Raw genomic sequence first — 27304 nt, forward strand, 5'->3', positions numbered from 1 at the left:
ACTTGTTATCAGATAATTAGTCTTATAAAATCTCTTCAACTTGAAAATATAGCAGGTTATTATGGAAGAGAAACTACTCAAAAAGTGGAGGTATCATAAAATAAATTAAAGGGGTGTAGAAATTGCTATATATATGGTGGTTGTGACAGAGGCGTGCCACATGCTTTTCACTCTGTCTCTCCCAGCACAACTTCACTCTGGGGCAAAGAAGAAACAGTAAATCACTGCACTGTGACTACAAGGAAAAAATAAATCAAGACACCCATTATGACGAATTACCTGCTCTGTCAAACATTGCCAATTATATTGATTGTATGTGTACAAATGTTTGTGTGTCTACAATGTGTACATGAAAATGATTTTTACACAAGCCTTAACAAGGCCTAATGCTTTGTGACACACTTTAATGAGAAATTTCAGAACAGACCCAGTACCCCCACACCAGTATAAATCATTTTGTAATGTTGTGTCTTTTTTTCCTTTTTAAATCAGTTATTTTGTTATGAACTCTTGTAATACAATCTGTGTCGAGTCAGAAAAAAAAGAAGCCTCCTCACTCATTTCATTTAGACCACTGTTTTGGCACAGCGGGGCTCCTGACGCAGCTGCCTCTGGCCACAAATATATAAAAAAAAAATCCACTGGGTCATTTGACAGCAAAAGCTGAACATTTCCAACACATCATCATCATCCAGCGAGGGACTGTTTTGACTGTTCAATCACATGCAAGAGCACATTCTTGGCATATTCCTTTTCTCAGTTACCGATCTCTTTTAGTGACGGGGGAGAAAATTGTTGCTGGTACAGCTTCCTAGAATCATGTGCTATTGCACTGTGAAACAGCTGCACAGCATTTTACCCTCTGTTTAGCCTTCAAACTCAGCTCCATTACTCAACCCGGAATTTTCGGCTCACATTTCATCTTCTCACCTGTACACGCTGTAAACTCTTTGTGCTTATTCATACAATGTTATTTTCAGCTCTAACACCTGCTTAAGCTACCTGATGTACTTTCTTGATGCATTTTCTTTTATTCGCTTACCTCACCAAGACATTGCTTTAAACATGATAAGTTTTACATAGAGTATCTATTAACCTCCAGTGAACGGTGGATTTTCAAAAAAGTAAAAAACACAACAAAGTTATGTCATATTTTCTTCATTTAGCATAGAAGTAAAAACCCCAAAACACTGAGGAGTATGAGAAAAACAACGTGGCAGACGTTAAAATCTGAATCTTTTTCTGTTTTTTTTCCCTTATACTACTTATAGGTGCATTGCCATCGCATTGTGTTTTACCTCTTATCAATTGATGTATTAAAAAATAAATAAATAGTTGACAGAATGAAAATGAAACCTCACTGAAGCTTCAGCTCCACTGAGAAAAACAAAAACAAAACAAAAAAAACCTACCAATAAATACAGGCATCAAAACATCAAATCTATGTAGGACAGAGAAGGGAAATAAAAGTATATTTAAAAAACAAAACAAAAAACTCTTAACTGAAAATATGAAAAACATAAAATGTCAGATTTCTATCATGTTTTGAATATGAGGTCTGACTTTCTGTTTTTAATTACTTCATCTTGTTTAGCTCTCCTCTACTGCAAAGGTTTAATGCCACCTCACTGATGAAATAGAAGATGTAAAGCAGTCAGTACAATGTGCCGTGAGCTTCATTTTCTTTTGAAGGTTTTTTTTTTTCAAGCTTGTTCAGATGGATCAAATTCTGGGTTGTTGATGTTTAACTGGACTTTTTCTTTCAAAGAGGTCATATTATGCTTTTCTTGAGTGTATTTTATATATTCTTTCTGCCTGTATAGAATGGTACAAGGTTAGAAGTTTATACCAAAGAGGATTATTTTCTCCCACAGAAAACACCACTTGAAATGTATTGTCAGTACTGCTTTTTCTTCTTTTTACATAACTAGTACATGCCCATGCTAGAGTATTGCTTGGCATGTTTGTACTGGTGGCAAAGTGATAAATTTGATTGCACTGAGAAAATGTATCAGCCCATTTTTGTCTCCTGCAATGTTGGTTCTGATCTATTAATATGAATTTCATTTTAATCCATTGCTTATGGCATCATAACATATGACATATATTGCAATATATTACACTATTTAAATGTGTGGCTATAAATTACAAGTCATAGTCATGAGATTAAAATGATATGATGGTTTTATAAAGTGTTACAGGTGCATAAATATTAAAAATAGCCCATTTTGGTAGGTGGTTGCCAGGCAACATGATTGTGTCATTATATTTAATGGATAATTCAGGTTTTTTTCAATACAAATGAATTGTTAGTGATGTGAAATTAAAATGATCCAATGCTTTAATAAAATGCAAAACATTAGTCATTTTAGCCTGTTGGTAGGTGGTTTGACATCATAATATCTGATATACATAAGAACCTTAAGGGACCTAACATGTACCTGTGTGCCAAGTGTGGTTGCTGAAGTCTGGGTTGTGTAACAAGAGTTGTGTGGACAAAACATACAGACAAAGATTTGGTGCATTACAGTGAGATGCCTGCTTAATAGTTAGAACAGAGGATGAGTAGAGCAAGCACAATTTTCTTCAAAACAAATTCCTAATTTATGCGGAGCAAAGAATCAATGATTAAAATTATGTTTCAACACTGTTACCCGCATTTTTACTGTCTTCTCTCAAATTGACCAAAGGCTGCTGCTTGAACCAGGCATAGTTCAGTGCTGGATTTTTGCAGCAGTTCCCTCGTCTGCAAAAATCAGAAAAGAAGGCATTACATAATGGATAGCTGGCTGACCAATCAAAGCAGACTAGGTTTAATACGGAGGCTTTAGAGAGAAAGAACATAAAACAAAGCGTTTCAGACAAACGGTGAAGTGAAGTGCTGCATCATGCACGGTAAGAATAAAAAACGGTTTTTCAAACAGGAAGCGATGTCAACCAATACCAGAAAACCTCCAGAATAAATTTATGAACCTACAAAGGAGCATATTGTGGCCTCTTTACAAGCTTGATCTATTACTGCATGTAAACAACATGGAAATAAAATCTGCTTCAACAACAAATTTCTATGGTGAAGAAATAAGTCATTGGATTTTACCTAAAATTCCCTTTAAAGCCATCTCTTTGGTTTCACTTCATAAAATCCCTGGGTGACACAAGGGCTACAAATCTTTCTTTGGTAAATGATCTCATATTCCACGCCAGAGTGAACTCACATCAGGTCTCATATCATTTTTACTATTACTGAGAGATTAATTAGTCTCAGCTCACAGAATCCAGCTCTTCTTAGCCTTCTATACTTTTGCACGCAGGTAAGGCTCTTCTTAATCCCATCTGACAGCAGGCTGTCAGCCATTTGCAGCGGGAATCAGACACCCATTGGTGTTAAAAAGAAATTGCTGAGAGTCTATACTGTCCATCTGAAGGGGTTAGTTTCACCATCCCTTGAGCGCTTTTGATCTAAGACACCACAACACTGATGCAGACAGACAGAAAGATTGTGCCTCATGTAGTGTAACCTTAGAACAAAGGCAGCACCGCAGTAAAGGTACTCTCAGAGGTGTACATGTGTAAACTGAAGAACGATCCTCAGCCTACCTAATGCGATTGTTATGTAATCAAGGACACTGCAATGACAACCTTTTGATCCCTGCCTTCGATTTGGATGCTCTTCACATACACACAAAGGCGAGTTCCTGGCCCTGTTACGGCTCTCAGTCCCCGAGGACACAGACGCTTCACTGACATGAGTGACCCGTCAGGTCACATTAGATTTCTGTTTACTGATGGCAAGCATGTTTCAAGGTTGCAGGATTTTCTGGATTTTGACATGTGGAAAATGTGTGATGTTCAGAGAAGCTGATGTCTAGAAGGACTCTGAGCACCTTAAGAATGTGAAAGGTTGGAGATTATATTGGTCTACATTTGTGTTAAAGCTGGGTTCTTGTGTAATTTTACATAAAATTATAAAATGCATAAAATTATAAAACCAGCCTCAGAGTATTGCAACTAAAGTAGTATAAAACGATACCCCAAACCGTTCAGAGTAAACAGAGTCCTGTGTTTAGGCTTTGGCCAATCTGACAACTTTTATACTGGATACAGTGATGCAATGGGCAAAGCAGAACACATTCACCAAAAATCTGCATGCATAGTCTTAGTATGCATATGCCTGTGTTTGTGTAGCTGGAGTGGTTTAGAACAGTGAGTAGGGACGAGCTCCAGGAGGAGGGCTGTCTATTTTAAAATTGCAGCTTTAACTATAAATTAAGATGATTCCAAATTGTCAGCTTCATTTTATGGATGCTTTTAGATCTGTTGAGCGGTTTAAGAATCAAAACGTCTTTCATATCCCTCCCCAATTTTAGGGTGTCCAGAGAACTGACAGATTAAAATTTTATTCGTTGCCAATTTTTCACACAAGCAAAACTGCTAATGTGCAATGACTTAATGAGTTAAAACGTCTTCTGTCTCAACATTAGCAAGCTATTCTTGTCAGGTTTTCTTCCTAGCCCTTTTCAGCATTTTGTTGACAGCAGTTGAAAAGTATCATATCAGGTCATAGACATTGCTGTTATTGATGCCAAAAAAAGCACATTCATGTTATGATGTTCCATAGAAGCATTTCGAAAAAGAAGAAAAGACAAATGTCTTGGTCAACACCTCCCATGAAAGCGATACTGATCAATCATTCACTTAATATTTATTATTAAAATAAAAATCAAATTTCAACAGACAGCAAGGTGACATCCTTAATTGTCTGGCACTAATAAATAAGAATGACAAAACTTAGAATATATGAAGTTATATGCACTAATATAAAAACATAAAAGATGCATATTTTCACATTTCAGATGTTGCTTGACATTTATTTATTCTGGGTTTTCTTTCATATGATGGCTCATGTGGTTAATCAACAAATAGTTTGAGCTCAAGAAAGACAAAACACAACAATGAATTCATGCAACAAATATTGCCTACATAGCCAAAGCCAAATAAAGCTTTCTCCTCTGAGCCACGGAGCTCTGTCGTCGTCCAAAAAATATTAAACATGTCAGTGAGTCACCAGTGATCCACTTGCACTGGCTGACATGTTCTTTGCTTATGATAAACACACTGTGGTTTATTTTGAGTTAGTCCCACATGCACCATCCTTCTGCTATACATTGTAAATAGTGCACCACATGAAAATGAAAGTAGACCTTAACACAGGTGCTTCTTATTCCTGTTTGAGCAACATTTGCAAAAAGCTAAAGTGCCCAGCTCTTCAATGAAATTATTCAACTTTTATGAAAAATGATACTATAATTACTTGTGACGTGTTTTCCTTAATGTTTAATGTGTTTGTACTTAGTGGGAACCACTGGGTTTGGATCACAGAAGTAGTAGCAGAAGTAGTCAAAGTACAGAGAGACTGAAAGCGCCTACACAGCAATTCGTTATTTATTGCAAATATTAAGTAATATGAATGTTATAAACTAAATTATAGTTGGAGGACATATCTCACAAACAGGCCTTCTGCTTTCACAAGACTTTTTGCTGTTTTTTTTTTTTTTAACTTTCCCCCACAATGCCACCATTGTCAGGTTGATGAGTGCTTCCTTTCATGCACCATTTGTATTGGTCTGTTGCAATACAGTGGAGGAAATAATTATTTGATCGCCTGCTGAATTAGCAAATTTGCTCACTCACAAAGAAATGAACAGTCTCTAATTTTATGGTTGTTTCATTTTAACGGAGAGAGAGAAAACATCAACTAAAAATCCAGAAAAAACACATTGCAAAAAAGACATAAACTGAGTGAAATAAGAATTTTAATCCCCAAGCAAAACACGACTTCGTATTTGCCAACCCTTGTTGGCAAGCACAGCAGCCAGATATTTCTCGTAGTTGGTCACCAGGTTTGCATACATATTAGGAGGCATTTTGGCACTCATCTTTACAGAAACTCTCTAAATCCTTTAGTTTTCTTGGCTGCCAAATGGCAACCTGAACATTCAGCTCCATCAACAGATTTTTCTATAGGATTGACATCTGGAGATTGCCTGACCACTCCATGACTTTGGGTGCTTCTTCTTTAGCCACTCTTTAGCCTTGCTTTGTATGTTTTGGGTCACTTTCATGTTGGCAGACCCATTCATAACCCATCTTTTAATGTTTTGGCTGAGGGAAAGAGGTTCTCGTTAAAGAGTTTACAGCACATGGCTTTGTCAATTGGCTTCTCAGTGATGAAGTCATCCTCCATGCCTGACTGTGGGTTTGGTGTTCTTTGGGTCACACTCAGTATTTCTCTTGCTCCAATCATGGCAGGTTGAGTTGATGCCAAATAGCTTCATTTTGGTTTCATCTGACCACAGCAATTTCTCAAAAGCCTGCTTGGACTCATTAATTCACTGGCAAATTTAGGACAGTGCCTACTTGAGCAGGCGACCTTGCGAGTGCTGCAAGATTTCAATCTATTATGGTGTAGTGTGTCACCAATAGTGTTCTTGGTGACTGTGTTCCAACTGCCCCCGAATCATTAACAAGCTCCTCCCATGTAGTTTCTGGGTGATCCACCAGCTTCTCATGGTCATCTACATTCCATGACGCAAGATCTAGCATGGAGCTCCACCTCTTTATATTTCTTCCTTTTCCAAATAATCATACCAAGAGTTGCCACCTCCCCATCCATGGCTGCTCAGCCATGGAAACCCACTCCACGAAGCTCTCTGTGCACTGTTCTTAGGCGTGAATGTGAAGGCCCGCATGTAGTTTGGAGGTCTGTAGCGTCTGACTCTGCCTGAAGTTGGCGACCTCTGTACTCATGCGCCTCAGCTTTAGCTGAACTTGCTCTGTGATTTTACATGGCCTAATACTTTGCGGCTGACGTGCTGTTGTTCCCAATCGCTTCCACTTTGTTATAATACCACTAATAGTTGACTGTGAAATATTTAGTAGTGATGGAATTTCACAACTGGATTTGTTACACTTGCCAGGTACCACACTAGAATTCACTCAGCTCCTGAGAAGAACCCATTTTTCACAAATGTTTGCAGTCTGCATGCCTATGTACTTGATTTTATACACTTGTGGCCATGGAAGTGATTGGAACACCTAATTTCAATGATTTGGATGGGTGAGTGAATATGATTGATTGATTATAATCTGTATGCCATAAGGGAGCCAGAACTTCAATGACATTCAAACCATGACTCAAGTCAATTCATCTTTTATATAATGTATTTTCAAATGGATAGATGGATGGATAAATGAACTGATGGATGATATTTTTTCTGGATTTTTGATTCATATTCTGACTCTCTGAAACTACCATAAAAATTAGAGACTGTTTATTTCTTTGGAAGTGAGCAAACTTAGACATTTAGCAGGGGATCAAACAATAATTGTCCCAACTGTATATATATAGTTTAGTAACTGTAACACTGTATAGACCAAAGACTATCAATCTAAGCAATGTTTGAGCCATTTTGAGTAAAAATATTTACATCGAACCAAAAACATATCTAAGCCTTACAATGAACCTTCTGATGCATTTTCATTACATTAATAGCATATTTTTTGTTGCATTTGCTAAATTACAGAGCTAAAAAGTATATATGTTTTTTTAAAACTTTCAGCATTATTTTTACTATCCAAAAATTTGAATAAAACTGGAGCAAAAAAATATATGTTGTTATTTCGATTCTTCTAATGTGACAACATTTGCAATAATATAATGACAGTAAGCTCTTCTCTCTGCTTCTGCATCAAATAGAAGTAGAAGAAGTCAAATCACCGGGACTACCATGAGAGATTCACTTGATGTAGATGTGTTCTGAAAGCCCTGGTACTTAAGAAGACACAGGCAAGTGTATAGGGAGATTTAAAGCAGGCTATTGTTAGCTAATACTGAGGGTATATCACTGCATGCACCCTTAATCATTTTTACAATTCAGCTAACCAAAATAAATGTCAGTAAGTAATTATATGCATCCAATCAAGTAACTCTAAAATGTAATTAACTGGCATAAAGTTATAGCTGTATCCATAGCGACAAGCATCATGGATTCGATTAAGAACAAGAGGCTCAGCTTTATTAATAATCCAAACTAAAAGTAAGAATGAAAGAATGATTCCACTGAATATAAATTTCACATTTGCAAGGTAATGAATTTAGGATGTTAAATTACAAAGGGATTAATATTTAACTCCTGCAAGCCGGGTTTAATTTTTTTGTTTTCCTTTTCTTTTCTAGAGACACTGGTCGAGTCTGAAAAGGGGTCTTTCTTGTCGAAAATACAGCACTGATTTGCTGAGCTAATAGTTGAAGTGCATTGTTGATTAATCTTTCCATAGGTGGACCAGCTGCTTTGGTTTTTGCCACTGCCTCCTTGCCCAAACTGATATTGAATTTATCAGGAGAAGTAATTTTTTTCAGAGTTTGAGGTGCATTTTATTTCCAAACATACACAGTATTTAACTCATAAACTTTTCCGGAGATTTGACTTGTCTTATTTGGCAATAATACCGATCTATTGTGTTATTATTCATTTTTTCTTCTATTTCTCACGCAGTGAAATAGTTCAACGAGGGCACTTTTGCTTAGTTTGAAGACTGTTCTCTGAGGGATTTAGCTTTGCTTTTCTAAGCACTGGAGAACTGTTGCCAACACAGGCGACCAGACAGCACAAAATTGTTGACAGTGGTCCAAATCTGGTTGCCTGGGGCAACGGGCAGCCGTTATTGTCAAGCCCTGCTGTGTAGGTTATTTAGGGTCACACTATGCTCCGTGGCCTCTTCATAACATAGCTGAGTAGATGTTTTTGACGAAATTTTACCTATTTAGAAATTTAGACATTTAGAAAATGAGATCAATCACACAGGACTACACATTTTTCTTTATTAATTTAACCAACACCTATGTATCTAACAGGTAGACCTACTGTATACCAGTAGGCCTACATTCATTAAGTTGTTTCTCAGCCAGTGCATTTTACACATGCTATTTATACCACGACAAAAAGGGTTAAACAGACTATAGTTAAACATATTTTTGCAGGTGATCCTTCCATTTTCTGCGATGGCTGCTACACATAATCCCCTCGTGTCTGTGTTTACATTCATCCAATGAGCTGATACACTTCTGCAACATTTCTCTCTGTAACATCCATTCATTACCAGCAGTAAGAGTTGTGGCAGCTGGTCAGGCCGGGTGGGAAAGGTGGTGGGCGGCACAACTTTGTGAAACGGGAAGATAGAACAGCCATACGAGACTGTGGATGTTTGTATCACTGATTAGGTCTTAGTTTTGGAACCATTACAATCCTAATGATTGTGGCCTATATCTCGGCATAAATTAATCAGAATATTGTTAGTCCTCTGATGACATAGATGGAGACCTTGTTTCTGCACAGCTAATTAAAACACCCCATTTTAAACCATGTCTGGATAAAGCAATAATGACACCATTTGATCAAAGGCAGATGGTCACAGTAACAACCAGACAGCAGCCAGCTACACACAAGAGGCACAGACTTCAGACAACAACCCACATTAACTTTCATACAAAACTCTCCTTCTTATCTTACTTACAAACAAAAATACTACTTATCTTAGCCCCAGCTTGTTCCTCTCATGTTTTGGCATACTTGCCATTTGGAAAAAAAAAACCCAGAGGACCATTTAAAAACACTTTCCACTGTTATTAAGAGTAACTAGATGAAGATATGTGGGCTTCTATTTAACAGCAGTATTGTATTTTCTTTTAATCATACTTACTGATTAATTAGCTTTTGAAGAAACTGGCATGGCTACTGATTGATGGAACATTAAAGCTATTTTCGGCTACTTCCCTATTCACAAATGTCCACCACAGCAAGTATCTTCGAATGTTTGATTTGGCAGATCTTTTTTTTTCTTTTTAATGGCAGATATCCTCTCTGGCACAACCCCAAAGGGTTTTGAACCGGCAGTGTTTGCTTATTTGGCAAATATGTAAACCACTACACTATGGAGCCATTGCTGAAGGATATAAACACACAAACAAAAGTCGCTGATTTGTTTAGGGTTTCATTACCTGTAAACTAACAAAACAGTATCCATACACAACAGTGACAGTTTGCTCCTGTCCCCAAAAAGTTATGATCAAATATAGATCTACACTTCATCCTCAATTGCATTTCAAGGAAAGAGATCTTTCAACAAAACAACTTCATAAAATAAAATGACTTTTTACCTGGGATATTAAACCATTTTTCTCCTCAAAATTTGATCCCAAACAAACATTCTGGGTAGAAACACTTCCAGTCAAATGAAAAATAAAGTGTCCACAGGAAAACTAAGTACACCTTTACTATTTCCATAGAAATTAAGAGGGTAATTAGCAACCAGGTGCTGCTAATCAGATACATTTTATCAACTGATCATCAGCAACTGTGACCACCATCGTAAATGTGGAGGTTTTAGAATTCTGCAGCATTCAGGTGTATGTCAACACAATCTTTTTTAGTGGACTTCCCACTAAAAATTGCCCTCAAGGTCAGACCGAGTAATGCTCAGAGAATTGCAAAAAACCCAAGAGCTACAACTCAGGCTCTACAGTTTGCATGCTAAATGTGAAAGTTTCGGCAACTACAATTAGAAAAAGGAGAAAGCCTAAAAAGTCTAAAAAGAACAGGGTAGAATGACTTTAAAAAAAAAAAAAAGATCTGAACAAACCTCAAGCCTTTTGGAACAATGTCCTTTGGCTAGGCTACACCAAACAGAAGATGTTTGGCTATAATAATCAGCGTCATGATTGGCAAAAACCAAACACAACATATCAGTACAAACGGCTCATACCAATTGTAAAGCACGTTGGTGAAGTGGTGGTGACTTTGGGCTTCTTTGTAGCCACCATCATTAAGTTCACCATAAAGTCTTTGTATATCAAAGCACTCTTCAGTCAAATGTGAGGCCATCCATCTAACAGATAAGATTGACTGAAACTGGATCATGCAACAGGACAGTGATCCAAAGCACAGCAGCAAATCTACACCAGAATGGCCGAAAAAGAAAAGAATCAAGGTACTGCAATGCCCCAGCTGAAGTCCAGACCTCTGATTACAATGCAGGACTTAAGGAGAACTGTGCATATATAAATGTATGCAAACTTCAATGAACTGAAGCAATGTTATAAAGAATGAATATGAGGAACTGAAAACAGTCATACAGAAAAAAATTACTTCAAGTTATTGCTGCTAAAGGTGGTTGTATAAGCTACTGAATCCTGGGGTGTACTAGGTTCTTCACAGACCCACACAGTCCTTTGAAAACTGTCATTTTCCTTTCCTTTTCACATGACGGTAATTGTGAATGCACTTTAATTGGCTTAGGAATCAGAAACGGCTTGTTTGTTGTATTTTGTCTATTCTACCTGTGCTTGGTACCTGCTGTCAATTAAACATAGACAATGACAAGCCAGTCAAAACAGATTACGTTTTTTTATACATGTGATTGATAACATGACTGATCATCAATCTGTTTAAGTGATGGTATTCTCTTTCAATATAGGTAAATTTTTAGATTAATGTTCCTCACGGTTTCAATCAGACATGACCTCAATTGTGATAGAGACGATATTGTTGTTATTCAAGATTAGATAGTACATCAAGTTATTTTTCGTTACTGCAGACAACAGTCTGCTGTTCAGACCTGTGATAGACTGAAAAGTGATGTTTTTTTCACAAAGTTTGATCCAGTGCTACTGTGACTTTTATAAGGACTTAAGACCTGAAGCAAACACATTAGATGCCATCTGATTAATGGAATTAAGTGCACGTTTGAAACAGGCTTTAGGTATAAGCTCATTTGCCTCCTTTTTTAATGATAAAAACTTTATTAATAATAACTTATAAAAAAATTACAGTATTTTTGACCGTGAAAAGCAATGATGTACATAATGTGATTCAGATAAAGACTAACTGGGCTACTAAGAATTAAGATTAAATGCTTTTGGCTAATCTAGAGCTGCATGTGTGTACACAGGTTTTCTCCAAACATGAGATTTCCAGATATAATAGATAATGTTGGAGCTTAATGCAAATTAGTGTGTAATATCTGGGAACTGCTGGTACTTGGGTTTTTTTCCAGGTGCTGTGGGATCTTTGAATGAATATTGACAGCATTCACAAAGGTTTGTTATCTGAGAAAGAAATAATCTTTTTTCCTGAGCTGAGGTCACTGCAGACGAGTTGAAGCAATGATTCAGACATCAGACGTCTCTTCTTGAGTTTGATTTCTGCAAAGCAACTGCCCAAGGTGAAGAGAATAGGAATAATAGGAAAAACTCTTTTTGCTTCTAGTGACAGCCGTTTAGGCTCTACAGATGAAATCTGGCAGAAAAACAACAACCTGCAAACGATGGGGAAGGTGTTATTGTTCAATCAAACACGGTGAGTCAAATAGTGCATTTTTAAGGAATCACTTTTCTTTATCTTCAAGACTAATCATTATGTCAACCACTGAAATGTACTCAAGACTTAAAACCTACAAAAGACAAAAAGCACTCTTCTGTGCCGGTCACAGTTGAAAATAAGTGGTTGTTATATTTGTTATCTGGATTACTTCACAAAGAAACTATGTCATTTTGGACTAACTGGAATGCTTGTCCCTACCTTCAGGGAACACCATGTCCCATCCTGCACAGTGTACAGGCAAACTCAAGAAAATGTTTATATTATATAACTTCGTGAAACTATACCACTTACTCTCAAAAACACATGAAATAACTCATTGACTCACAAAGATGCACTTTCAGTTACATTTGTTCTGCTTGTCTCCATATGTGTGGTAGATGACTGCTCTGTGCTTTCCCCCCCACATATATTAACACCACCAGAAGGTGATGCTGACCCTTTCAGAGTGGAATGCTTTCAGGCTGGGTCATGTATTTAATTTTAGAAGTGTATTCATAACTTGCAAAGCCTCAAAGTCAAGCATTAGAGAAATGCTTTTCACTGGCTTTGCAGGACCATCAGCAGGAGGTTTGTTCTCACATTGTATAGTTCTCTTGCATCCTTCCTCATGAGTCCTCAAAGTACACACAATCAAGGTACTTATGCTTACATAAGCAAATGTGTAGTATTCTTGTTGTTTCTGAAGCCCTGAAGCGACAGATAATCACAGCACCTGTGCTTGCCTTTGCCACCTTCTCCAAGTCATTTTCAGTTCAAACTGCTGCACGTTATCAGCGGCTTCAGGCCATCTTCAAAGAAAAAGGAGGCGGGGAGGGGGTCGATATGCAAGACACTGACTGTGTTGAAAGACGACAACTGATTACACCGATATTTACAGCTGCAACTGTGTTTCCTGAATTACATATGATGAGTCTCTTGTTGCAATGGTGTAATCAAAAAGCTGATTAAAGCAAAGTATGAAGCAAAACTTCTTCTTCCATTGGAAAGGAGTAAACAGTAAGCAGCAGTAAAATTGGTTGTTGCTTCTTTGCATTCTGATATTAGCATTTCCCATATCACACACCACACGAGCCGTGCAGATTTATTCGGATCTGATGAGCGCAGCTGTTTGAAGTCAGTTGGGGAATCCTCTTTCATGCAGCAGCAGATCTTCTGTGCTGACCATTTGGTCTGAAAATCATGTGAAATAAGCTCTGAAGAAGCAGTAATTTACTTAAAAGGCTTACTCTACTAAATATCTAAACAATGGCATTTACATATTTATTGCTTCTGAAATTTCTATTAGATATACCAATTAGTATTTGCTTATTTTTAGTGGATTCTGTAAGCACTTCCTGTGTTTGCACTGATGAGGCCCTGTTAATGATCGGAACCACTTATTGCACAATAACAAGTGATTACAAAAATGTCAACCAAAAATAAATGAATATGAATATGGACAAGAGAATCAGGAAGCAAAATCTAAACTGCAAAAACAACTCATTTTTGATGTATAGCAGGAAACATTTGTTGTTTTTCATATTACCCATGCCACAAAAAAGGCTCTACAAGCACTTTTGTAAAATGTCAATAACTATCAGTGGGACAAGCATTTAATAGTTGCTTTATTCATAAACGGTATAAAATTCCAAACATTAAACTAAAGTTGTTTTCTTAAACTTTGACTAATTTCTAAGGATATGTTGCAAAATGTTTTATGTGTGAGTGACCTTCAAGCCTCCTGCCACGGCCCTGATCTATATTTTATGACTTTTCATAACTAAACTGGAGCACTTCCATGACCTAAAAATTTGTATTCCATTCTAATTTGTTAATGTTGTTTCTCAGCTCGGAAGATCTAAAAAGGAAATAAACAACCTGGTTCACACTCTGCATTTGACCTGAGTTACACAAAACACACACGCTAAATAAAACAAATGGATATACAGAAAGCAAAGTGTCTTTATGTCTGAGAAACCTGCTAAAATTTTCTAAATGGTAAATGGATTTTATATAGTGATTTTCTATTAATTACACACTCAAAGTGCTTTCCATTATAAGCAACATTCACCTATGCACCCACACGTCAGTGCAGCACTTTTCACTGTAAACATGGTGCAAGGACACTTGGACGTGCAGCCTGGAGTAGGGGTTATTGAACCACTAAACTTCTGAGCAGTGGGTGACCTACCCTGCCCCTTTAGCCACAGCCTGTGCAGTGGGCAGTGAGTGCATTAGGAAATTCATATGCTGGGAGTATAAAGAGATCATGAGCTTTCAAAACCATTAGCAACCTCAGGCAAGGGTAAATATAGGAAAAGACAGAAATAAATGTTGAGCTGTTTCCCCGTGCTTTTTGCAGACATTTAAGTGTATGAATAGATTCATTGCTGCAGTTTAGACATAAAGGAACTCCATAAACTGGTTTCTCTGCTGTTATCATTGTGGCATGATTCACAATCACGTCTTTTTTTCAGCACATTAGCAATTTTATTTCTGATTATCTTTTCATTGTTGTAAAAACTCAGCTCTTTTCAGTGCCCCTAATGGGTTTCTTCTCCTGGGTGGATATTATATAAATCTTTTTACTTTATCACTTTGATGGGCAGCTGTGCCAAATGGTTCCCTAGTTAAAAAAGGAGATCATGATTTGAATGAGTATCCTTTCTAATAGATACGCTAATAATTTGGTTATTTTATTAGGGAAACTGCCTTCTTTTTTTGTTTAAATTGGATGCCAATAGCTTCTGCAGTTCTCATGAATACAATCCAACAAAGAACCAACTGTTTTAGGGTATTTATATTCAGTTGGATCACACTGGAGGTTTAGTTAAAAACAATTTCTCCATCATTTATAAGAACATGGGGGAACAAAAATGAAAAAGTGTCAAACTAAAAGAGCAAAACATCCTCAGCAGGAAAAGAATTAGTTGACATCAGTAAAAAAGTAAGATGGTAATTTGCCGTTTTTGTGATGCTAAGCACCTCTGCCAGGAGGCTTACTGTCAACATCTTCTCACACCAATAAGAAGTAGAGCAACTGAAAATGTTAATTATTTATCACGCAGCAACTGCAGACTACAGAAAGTGCAAGAGCAAGAAAACCACACTGAACTTGCAGAAAATCGACTTTGTGCTGAGCAAATCAAACTTCTGATCTAGAGGCCAATACGCGTTCAATTACAAAAACATGGCTAATTTGAGCTGGTCAGGAAGTGGAGGCTTCCCGAACAACTGAAAAGCAAGAAACAAATGATTAACTACTTACAATACCTCAGTGTACTGACAGTGTAAAGTATCAGGTATCATATCAACTTTAATTTTCACATAGGAAACAAAGAATAATGGGGGTCAACTCTTTCTCTTACCTCTGTGTCTTTTCCTGAGCTGCCAGCAGCAAGGTGAACTGAAACAATGGAAAAAGATTATGTTATTCCAAATAATCCTGCAAAAAGAAATAAAATATTCAAAAGTGAAACAGTCTCCTTTGTGCTTCAGTCTTCACTATCTAAAAGTTGTCATACAAATGCAACGCTAAAACAAAACAACTTGTTTATTATTATTTGTGGAAAAACAACATATTTAAAAGGTATTTCAGGGTTTTCTTCCATTCCGAGTTGCTGCTGGATGTCTGAAAGCGTAGCATTTCACCATTCGAGATTATAATTAGAGCCTTGAGAGCTTCTATCCAATTACATTGCCATCGATTCAGAGACAAGAAAATCTTCTCAGAAAGATTCCCAGGATTTCAAATCAATACATCAAAAACGGCAGCGTTGCTGAGAATGAATTAATAAAGCAATTTATATTAAATTACACTGCCTTCACTCCCACATCACTCAGCTTTAAATCTGACTTTAATTAGACGATATAACATAAAAATTGTTAAATTTCCTCTGCTGATTCACTGCACTGTGGCCATTAAAAAGGTCAACAGAGAGTTCACATTAAAAACTAAAAGCAGCAGATAGGTTTTCGAGCTTCAACCGAACCATTCTGTAATATCCAAAATATAGGCTCTACAGAAAAAGATATAACTATCTGTATTTCATAAGATTGATACAATCTCTGCGAACCACTCTGCCATAATTTGGTCAGATATTGATTCCAGCCATAGTAAGGAAACCCTTAACTTAAATTATTCAACAAGCACAAAAAGTACATTTAAATACTTCTGTCTGCAAAGCCTGGAATGAAGCTACCAGATCAAAATGAGTGACTGCTATTATTCTTATAATGAACACACTGAAAATAACAGTGGATGCTGACAGTTTTCAAACTATCTAAAGGAAATGAACAGATTTTATTTTTCCTGAAGACGTAAGAGACTGTCTGATTTTTACTAGTTACTTTTAGGTTTTCTTGCATTCATAAATAAATAAATAACTCCTGTTTATTGCTACTGTTTACAGCAGTTTGGAGTTAATTTAAAGTGTTTGTGTGACAAGGACAAAATAAGACAAATGGAGAGAAGTCACAAAAGATGATGCTGATGAGCTGTTAAATCAACCAAACATGAATGACATTCAAATAATTAACAGAGAAACAAAACATTGTTTCCACAGCACATAGTGTCTTAAAAGAAATTCCACAATGACTCAGCAGTGACTTTGTTAATTAGAAATAACATTAGTATCATTATATAATAGTGCAGAATGAACCATCATGCTCAACTTTTAGGCTAATGTGAAAGAAATGACTTAATAATGGTTTCATTTCCTGATTAAATACTTCAGATAAAACGGGTATAAATTGACATAAAAAAAAGCAAATAGATAAACGCATGTGCAACAACATTGTTCAGTATAGAAAAAAAAAAAAATCCTGGATAGCAACTTCCCCCGGAATAAAGAAAAGCAGTTATTTCAAACATTGCTGAACAAGGTCAAATATTTCCCTCTGGAGTGTAAAATCATGGTGTCTGCAAATAAAATGGATTTCCAGTGTGTTTCAGGCAGCTTTTATGATGTGGTCCGTGCTCATATTTCAATGAATATAAAGAATGCAATGTATTGACCAGCACTACTGACAACTCTTTGATTTTTTTAGACTATTATATTTTACAGGTAACTCTCTCTTCAAACATTTCCCACAAAAAGAGTCTGCATCTTACAGACACAGGGTGCCCAAAGAAAAAGAAAAAGGAAAAAGAAAGAAGAGGGTGAGCCCGGTATTTATAAAATGAGAAGCTCAAAATAACAAATCTTGCATAGTGAGAATCACAATCTGGTTTAAACTGCCTCCTTTTTTCTTCACTATACATGAGAAGCCAGCAAAATTCAATTTTGTACACCCCCACCCCCCTCCCCTCACATCATTATCTAATATCTGTATATCCTAAAAGCTATGTGAAGTTCACAAACATAAAGCGAGAGCCAACAAAGCTTTAGGTATGTAGACACTACACACAACATCATGATATTGTATTCTGGTTTCTGTCAGTATTAAAAATGCAACATTTGGTATGAAACTGGGCTTCCTACAGGAATACATACAAGTTGACAATACATTCTGCTACCTCTGCTCAAAATTCCCATCTTTTCATGGCTCACCCTGGAGAGGAGAGGCAGAGATGCACAGAAAGGAAGAGGGGGAATAACTCCATACATAACATCAGGAGCGGTGACTGGAGCACCTCCATCTCATTGCTTCCTCAGCCTGCATAATCAAGTCTGTTGTTTCCAACCGTGTTTTCAATTGAGCCACACTGAGATGAAGTGGCTTTGATTTCAGAAAGTCTTGAAATTCCTTTACATGATGACAGCTCTGAATGGTTTAGCTTTTAAACAAGCCTGTGCAGAATATACGCTGTTGTCGTAATAACAGAACATGTCCGGTGCAATTATCAAGGAAACGCTGCACTCGGGTTTCATCTTAGGAGAATCCAAATTCAAGACTCTCACAAAGAATGTATGCAGAGCTGCTAGATACTTTATTAAATTCAAACAGGTTGAAGGGTTCTACTGAGAGCCATTTCCTGCTAATGAAAAATGGATTCATAGTAATTAAACAATGGCTTGCTTGTTTGACAATTGGTCAGTGTCTGACTTTAATTACTTCCAGCATTTAATGGGCACTGAGGGAGCTGGGAAAAATAGAGACACCACATGAAAAGTGCTTTGAAGTAACTAAATCGCATTAACAAAGGCAGTTATTCAGGTGTATTATATTAACTTGAATGCAAATTAGCAATCAGTGTCTGCTTTAAAAGAGTTCTGATAATCACCATGTCCATGTGGGGTATTCAAAGCAACATGAGACAACTAAGGGCTTCCAAATAGACTGAATAGAGAACGCTCTGAACTGCAGCTGCAGTGGTTCAAAAAACAAAGTTATTTAATTTGGCAAAAACAATAAAATCTAAAATCCTGTTAGCTTCACAGTGCTGATATATGTGGCAGGGCTGCTATCCAGAAACCACTTCTGAGACCAGCGCGCAAACACTGCCAAGCTGAGAGCCATTAAACATGGATTCAGCTCTTACCAACCTCTTCTGAAAGGCCATCCATAGCCCTCCTGTTTACACAACAACACTACCTGGCACAATATGTTGTAAAGTGGCTGGTAAAAAGAACAAACATTTAGGAAAATGAAACGAGAGAAAAGATGCACGAATATTTGACTTGAATAACACAGGTGGGGAAAAACTGCTTTGTTTTCTAATGTTGGCCTATTTCAATCATTAAGTATCTTCAAGTTAAAGACAAAGTTAATTTTCATCCTGCTTTATTAATGTTAAATGTTTTGAAAATATCATCACAACATGAGCCAGGCCACAGGTTTTTTTTTAATCTTCTGCTTCTTTGAGCTGCTCCCTTTAGTCGCAACAGTGGACCATCTGACCCCATCACTTGCATCTTCATCTATCAGTCCAACACTCTGCATGTCCTCCTTCACTACATCCATTAACCCCCTCTGTGGTCTTTGTCTTTTACTCCTGCCTGGCAGCTCCATGTTCAACAGTACATGTCCAAACCATCAACCATGGCTGTCTAACTTTGTGTCCAAATCACTTACCCTGAGCTGCCCTTCTCGTGTCTAATCTGCAACTCATTTCAACTCTGCCACCTATGGTTCCGCCTACTGTCTTTTTGTCAGTGAAACATCTCCAAATCACACATCATATCACGTCTCTGTACAATTTTGTAAACCTTCCTTTTCATAGTTTCTGCTATCCTTCTGCTAACAACTGTGTGACTGCAGCTCAGTGCCTGGAATCTACATCCAAATCCCATCATACCGTTTAAGTCCACTACCAACATCCCCTGATGAAGCTCTGTTGGTAAGATCAATTTTGCCATTCATATCTAATAGATGGGTTGGAGTCAGGGTTACTTCACAGTAAATTAAAAGAAAGAATCACAAATATGCTAAATGTTAGGATCCCTTCCTACTTTTTCTTTTCCCTCTACATTAAAAATCGGATCCCTTCTGGTTTCCTACTTGTGCGGGCAGACTTTGGCATTGATTGTGTCTAGGGGTGGTCAATAACGCCTCAAAATTATATCACGAAACTTCAAGAAATTTTGTGATAACGATATTTCACACACAAAAAAAAAAAAAACTGCACAACATTTTATCAATGCCTGCACATTGCAGGCAGCAGCATTTATGAGTGCAAGTAAATGAAGTGCATTCTCTACCCTTCTTTTCCAATGAGTTACTGTCACTGATGACAGACTACCTAATTTGAAGTGTGAATCCATTGAAACAAGGTCCCAGCAGCAGCAGCAGCAGCATTATAGTACAATAGAGGTGACTCATCATGAGTCAAGTGTAAGCGCAAGAGTAGTCTAGGTAGGGTTTCCCTTGGAATTTAAAATAAAAGTCAAAAATAACTTCTAAGCACTAGTTTAACAATAACTAAAGAAACTTCTCCTTGCTTGATTCATCGCTTTTCAACTGTTTGAACTGGTATCATATACTTGGCCAAACTATATGGAAATACATCAGTAATTTCCTTCCCCATCTTCTTTTCCTGTCACATAAATTTCAGCTAACAAGAGCAGCTAGTGATGCTTGGTTGAGTCATTCGTTTAAATTTGAGTCGCATATCACCACCTGTTAGTTTTTGCCTCTAATGGGGAACCAAGCTTGTTGTTTCCACCCTCGGTGGGAATAGGGACAAATGGTTGCTGGCAGTTGCTACAGTGGGTGAAATCAGTCACAAAAAGTTACATGTTGGTGCATCAAAAACCTTTTTTGCAGATGTTTCTGTCACTGGTGGAGTTTGGGCACAAGTCGATCTGCTAGTGACCAAGGCAATCACAAGGAGGTTTTTGATGCAGCAACCTTTTTCACCTAGTGACAGTCAGCAACCACTGGGGCAGCACATCAAGGGCTGTTATGATGAATTTTCATCAGTAATGATCAATAATAACCCCAGGCTGAAGAAAACTTACCATAACTTATATGTGAGGTAAGATGATTTCAGGATGCCAGCATTGCTCATCGAAAAATTATAGAACTTAGCAGCAACAAGAACAATAAAAGCTATTATAAGTAAATCTCCTCAAAGGGCTGGCACAGATGGCACACAGTTTCACACACAGTTGTAATAATTCATTTGGTTTATATTTTTTGACAACTGCTCTGCAAACTGTTCGGCATGCAAGATGCAGAAGCTTCATCTGAGATTGTGTCATATTAAATTTAAACTTTCTCTCCCAGCTCGAGCACCGCCAGCAGCCATCAAGGATCCATACTAGCAACACGTAATCCAGTTAGCGCTATGGCGCTCACTCTCAGTGCAAATGTTTTATTGTTTGTTTGTTTGGTTTTTTAAATATATAAATGCTGATTACATTAAATAAATGTTATCATACTTTTGTAACAGTTTTGTAATCATGAAATTATTATTTGTTTATACAGCTTCATGTCTAGTTCACAGACTGTCTCAGATATATAAAGATGCCAAAGTACTAAAACCACCACTGCTATAGTGGGTGTCTCCAAGATTAGATTTTGCCAGAATGACACACAAACACATGCACACACAAACTCACAAGGTGAAAACAACAACCAGACAGCTGCAGAGGGCTCATATAGCAGATTAAGATGCTGTATTCCGCAAATATATTAAAAAGTAATGGACAAGGACAATGCCATACTCAGCAAACATAAGTTGGACCACATCCATTCTTTAACTTGACCTTCATTTTGTTCTGAGCTACAGATCTGTCAAGTCCAGTTACTGTGTCAATATCTGGCTGCAGACATTTAGAGTGACAGGAAAAAATACAGGAAATTGCCTTTGTCGTGGTTTTTTTCTAATGAAACTAGGTGTTTCCAGGAGCACATTTTGCAATGATGGCACCATATACTGTACATAAAGATGTGTGTAGCCTCCCAACATGATTTTATAAGAAAATGACCCCACCAGATCTATAACATCAGTTTACACATATCAAACTAACCAACAGTTTCAATAGTTTTAAGTCTATTTTAATAATATTTAATGCTCATATTTAAAATCATGGTCCCACAGTGAATGACAAAGTAGGCTATATTTTTAGGCATAGCTACTTTTTGACATGTCACAACCATATGAGTGCAACATCACAAAACATGTTGCCAATGGGAGAGGAAAGTTGTCCAGGTTATCTCTCAACAATATGCAAATGTACAGGTACACAGTCTGCCAAAATGAGAGCACATCGGGTCGTCAAAACCTAATGAGGGAGTAAGTAATCAGCTGACAAAACAACAAAAACAGTGGTATAGTAAGACAGCATAAGCACACATTTTACAGCATGGCAATCGATATGTTTCTATATAAGGGTGAAGTCTTCTGTGAGAAAATTGATGGAGACTGTGTTGGGTCTTTGAGGTTTTGAGCAGCGGTTGTCTGGTTAAATCTCACAGCTCAGGTGGAGTAACAAACAAGTCTGAAATATAAATCTTAAATCCGTGTATAACAGGTGATCAGCAGGATACGCAGAAGAAAAAGAACAAAACATTTTTTAAGTTCAGATCCTGACTGATCTGCGAGTTAATAAGGTTGCTATGCCATGTGCTGAAATGTATGCATGTTGTTTTTTCTGCCTGCCACAAGAGGCTGCAGTTATTTATTAAAGTCAAAGGAATTAATTTGATTTGCAGCCACCTGTGGGCAGCAAAGAAACATTAATAGCTATATTTCTACAGACATTTCATATTAGAGAGGAGTAAAGATAAATAATACTGAAATAATGGGAAAAACAAAACATGAATGCGATTTGTGAGTTGCAGGGCCGAGTGTGTGTACTCGTGAGTAAAGAAACACACAGTTCACTCTGCAGTTTTTCTTGTGGACTGATATTGGAACATGAAGCACCGCAACAACTAATTCTGGTGCTTGCATTACATCCATGGCATCTATGCTAGCATTTGCCAACTATTATCCCCCCTCTCTCCAACACTAATATACAAGTAATATTAACATTAAGGACCGGAAATACATCAGATCCAAGCACTGAGGATGGAGACTCACTGAAGAGTTACATGACAGAGGCAAAACTTTGGCTTTCTGCTCCAGGTGTTTCATTCACGCCTTTATTCTCATAACATCTCTCACTGCCGTTCCCACTAAAACTAATGCTTCAAGTGATGACTATCACTACAAAAAAATAAGACGTGCTTTTATTCTGTGCTTTCAGCAGTTGGTAGTAAATTGCTGGCTGCAAGCCTTAGTAGATTTTCTAATTCGCTGAATCCAAGTTTTGCACTCTAATAGGGAAACTCCTACAAATACATATGCAGCAGCAGAAATAACCGTGTCCACGCCTTTCTGTCACAAAGACGCTGAAAGGAATTTATGCTGGTGCAAACTGTTCCTTAAACTGGCCCTGTGCCTTTTTATGAAGCTAAATTGATGTTTTTAAATCAACAATCTAAACAGCTAAAGGACTTCTAAGCACCAATTTGTCACTTAGCCAAAAGCTCCTCGTTCATTGTCGATATAGTCATATCTTTCCGCTCCCCCATGGGATAAGATCTGTTCCAGGACCTGCGAGAGCCATATCAGCAGTTAAACCCCAAAGTAATCATGAATCCCAATCCTCCTCACCATGTGAGCTGTATGCCTTCAGTCACTTCTAAAAACCCAAAAGTGACCACAGCTGAAGGTCAGAACAAAGACTATTGTTTAAGAGCTGGCTCAGCTCTCCTTTCTCCCCATCATCGCCCACTTCAATCTCACAGTCCTTTTTACTGTCTCTGAACTGAGTCATCCTAAGGTAGAGGAATGGGGAAAATTTTTGAAGATAAATTGGCAATCTGTCACTTAGACACATGATGAAAAAAACAAATAAAAAAACAATAACCTTTAAGAAGCTGTTTTCTGGATTGCAATGAAAATGTCAGCAACCAACAAACCAACTGCTCATGTTTAGACAAATTTATACAGTAAATAAATAACTGGTGTTTTAAATTTAATTGCTCTAAATTAACAGCACAGTTTTACCGGCTTCTCCAGCCACAAGTGATAAATGTTGCTGTTCACCAACAGCATAAGAAAAGCTGAATCCACATTTTTTATATAGCGCTACAACCCCACGTATTGTACATCACTGCACGATCTCTAAGTCAACAAGCAACTGCACACTCTATGGAGATACCGCATGTACCACAATTGAAATGCGCCCCATGTGGACCCAGAAAACGTGCTGTGGTCTCAAACTGCTGGTCCCGACTGCATCACACTCAACGTCAAACCACTTGAGCGCACATCAGAAATGACAGTTGGTTGAGGCTCCATGGACAACATCATTGAAAAACAGCAGAGGTGGCACCCTAATGTCACCAAACTGGCTGTTCTCCAGACCTCGGCTGTACTTCAATGTTAGGTCCATGAATATTACATACAGGGGGAGCAGACAAGCAGCCTTGTCTGAGTGTGATGCCCAGCTAAATGTGCTTGACTCAGGGCCAAATACACAAACAGAGCTTTCACCCGGGCACAGGGTCGATTGCAGCAGACACCATGGCTGCTCATACTGCCCAGAATGTAGTGCATATTTTACATCACACATGCATTGACTTGAGGACTTGTTCAAACTGGTCCGGTTTTGTTTAATGTGCAACATCCGCAGGTAGGCTTCAAAGCAGCACTTCCTTCTTTTCCAGTTATTAAGAATTAATTGAACTGAGACAAGGCTTGATTTATTTACTTATTTATTTATTTTTGCCAGAAATAAGCATCCAAGGAAGGAAGCTGATCAGAAATTATATGCGATATATTTGTCTCCTTTTTCTTGTGAAATTCTGCAAAATAAAAAGTCATGAACATATTCAGGTTTGGAATAAGCAAAGCAAAGCAAAGAAGGGGAACGTAAAACAGCGGCTAAGTGTAGGTTAAAATCTTAATTATCCTAGGTCGAATCCAATTAATAATGAATCAGTAGTACTGAGAATGACCTGTGGTAAGGCAACACATTTGCAGATCCTTGTGTATTTAGCTATTTAGCTTTTGTCACCATGACAATTTTCAGTCCCAGTGAGGCAGGCAGCTCAGCATTTATCTCATCTTGTTCAGGTGGACCTTCACCATGGTACACTGGGCAGATATAATATTGGTCACTCAGTCCAATTCTCTTCCCAGCTGCAGCCACAAATTGTGTGCTGCAACGGCCATGTCACATCACTGAATATGTGACTGTATGTGCACGGAACATGTACACGCACATATGCTAATACAAATATACGTGGAGCATGCTTAGAGCATGTATTAATTCGTGTTAAACCAATTCAACTGAAAGATTTAACATATCAGTTAAACATTAATCAAGTTAAGAAATCAACTTCATTGAGGGAATTATGAAACAATTTTGCCAATATTTGTGCTACAAATTAAAAACTACATATATATAGTCAAAGCGCAAAGATATCCTTTCACTTGTTTTTCAGTCTGTGGACATAATTTCCTTTTACTCTCTTACAGCAACAAAAATAGGAACAAGTCATGCTTTTAACTGTGGCTTTTGTTTAATCTTCTGCGTTTGTTTTTTAAATTCCAAGCGCACATCCAGGGCGACAAAGAAACCCCCAACTTAAAGCTTTTGGGAGCTGTAGCCTGAGGTGCATTGATCCTCGGGCTTGACTCCTGTCGGTGCAACGTCGATATGTCAGGGAAAAAAGCAGCCCCGCTTGTCGCGAGGGGGGGATAGATTTCAACAGAAATGCCACGAGAGAGCTTCCAAACCCTCTCCTCTGCCGTTAACTCTAATATAAACTCATTGGTCTACATAAAGCCACATGGCACCCGGTGAGTGCAAATCGCCTTTAAACTCCTCAGGAAGTTGAGGCGGATCATGGTTCCGCACTTCACACTTAAGAAAATACACTCGCAGCTCGCCTCTTCGCGCTGTTGGCAAAACTGTATCAAGCGCAACATTGTCCTTTGTTTCCAAACAAAAATCAGCTTCGCCTTGAAAAACGGAACAAACTGTTTACTGTTGGCGGGATCGTTACGTCCCTCACAGCTGTCTGGTCCGAGCCCCCTGACTTGAAGATTAGAAAGTAAAGTGAGTACTTACAGAAAGAGAGGAAAAGCAAACAGCCTGCCACTTTGTGACCGACGTGTGGGCTGTTCGACAGCATCCTGGGAGAGTCCTATTTGAGCTGTGTAGGTGGTGGAGGAAGCTCGCAGAGCATGAGCTTTCTGACTGTTAAAAAACAAACAACTGGGCTTTTCCTTTTCACAGTTTCACGGAAAACGGGGAGTAGATCTGTGCTCCGGTAGGAGGCATCTCCACTTTCTGTACGAGGCGCAGGGACGCGCTCTGCTGGCGGGATGAATTCACTGAGCTCAGCTGACAGGCTGCCCGGCCAGATGGTGGAAAAAACAGAAACGCTTACTGGAGGCTTACTGCTGCTGCCTTCAAGTGCTCCCGTGAAACTCCCGACTTAGCACTAGAGCTGGAAATACATCTTACCGAGCAGTCTTTTTTTTTTTTGGAATCAAAACGTGTTCGAAATGGTCAGTGTAGGTTTATCAAAGGTTATATTTATAATTTTTATTAAATACATTTTTTTTTTTAAAGCTGTGAGTTGCTTAAAATTTAACCCATAGCTCCAACTAAAGCATAGCCATAACTTTAGAGAATTCAAAATGCTAAAAAAAAAAATCCACCCAAATAATCCAACTTTATAAAGTTTACTATTAATTAACGGAGTACCACATCCACACAGTTAAGAAGCTGGTATCAAGAAATGTTCGCTAGCCTGTTAGAAATGTTATGTTTACCTGAGTAACTAATCGATTATGTAGTTCCAGTTCTACTCTGGAGATAACTGTTCAGTTTTCTGTACAGTTTTGTCACTTCCTCCCCCACAGTAAACATTTGTCATGTCTTACCAGAGGAAATCACATGGGCAACCAATGACATGAACTAATTGGTTTCATGTATGCCTTCTTATAAACCATGCCACTAGGTCAGCTTAGATAATTGCCGGATCCTGGAACTAGGACGCCTAAGTAGGATGCAGCCATTGTTAGAATTTCATTGAGTGGTTTCCTTGCTTTATGTTGAAATATATTCCTGGAAAATGTCAGTAAGAGGTCACAACTTACGTTCCTGATAATAATGATGTGCAGATCTGCTATATACAGCAATGCAGACTGTTGGTTTTGCACATAAAGAAACCACAGGAAGACATTTATCAAAAACTCTCCACATTCACCCAACACTTCTTTGTAGATTTTTATAGATCCCCATAAAGCAGCTGTCGCCATGTTTCTGACTCACATTTTCCAAAGCCTTCATTTTTCACATTGTTTTTTATACATGCCATTAGTTGTTTTGTTGTTGTTGTTGTTGTTTTTTATTTAGGTGCACTTGTTCAGTTATTTGCTAATGCAAATATCTTATATCTCAAATATCAGTTCAGTCTATTTAGGCATATATTCA

General features: G+C 37.8%; 1 protein-coding gene across 1 annotated transcript in view; it reads right to left on the reverse strand.

Moving 5' to 3' along the window:
• b3glcta (beta 3-glucosyltransferase a) overlaps positions 1–26250 on the reverse strand; it is a 71507-nt gene extending 45257 nt beyond the window's left edge. The window contains exons 1-2 of the mRNA XM_031727770.2: positions 25931–26250; positions 15785–15822 (exon numbers count right to left, since the gene is read on the reverse strand). Coding sequence (XP_031583630.2) covers positions 15785–15822; positions 25931–25994 — 102 coding nt within the window. The 5' untranslated portion in view covers positions 25995–26250. The remainder of the gene's footprint in view (positions 1–15784; positions 15823–25930) is intronic.
• Positions 26251–27304: the final 1054 nt, after the last annotated feature.

Source organism: Oreochromis aureus, linkage group 14, assembly GCF_013358895.1.
Source record: "Oreochromis aureus strain Israel breed Guangdong linkage group 14, ZZ_aureus, whole genome shotgun sequence".
Classification (NCBI taxonomy): Eukaryota; Metazoa; Chordata; class Actinopteri; order Cichliformes; family Cichlidae; genus Oreochromis; species Oreochromis aureus.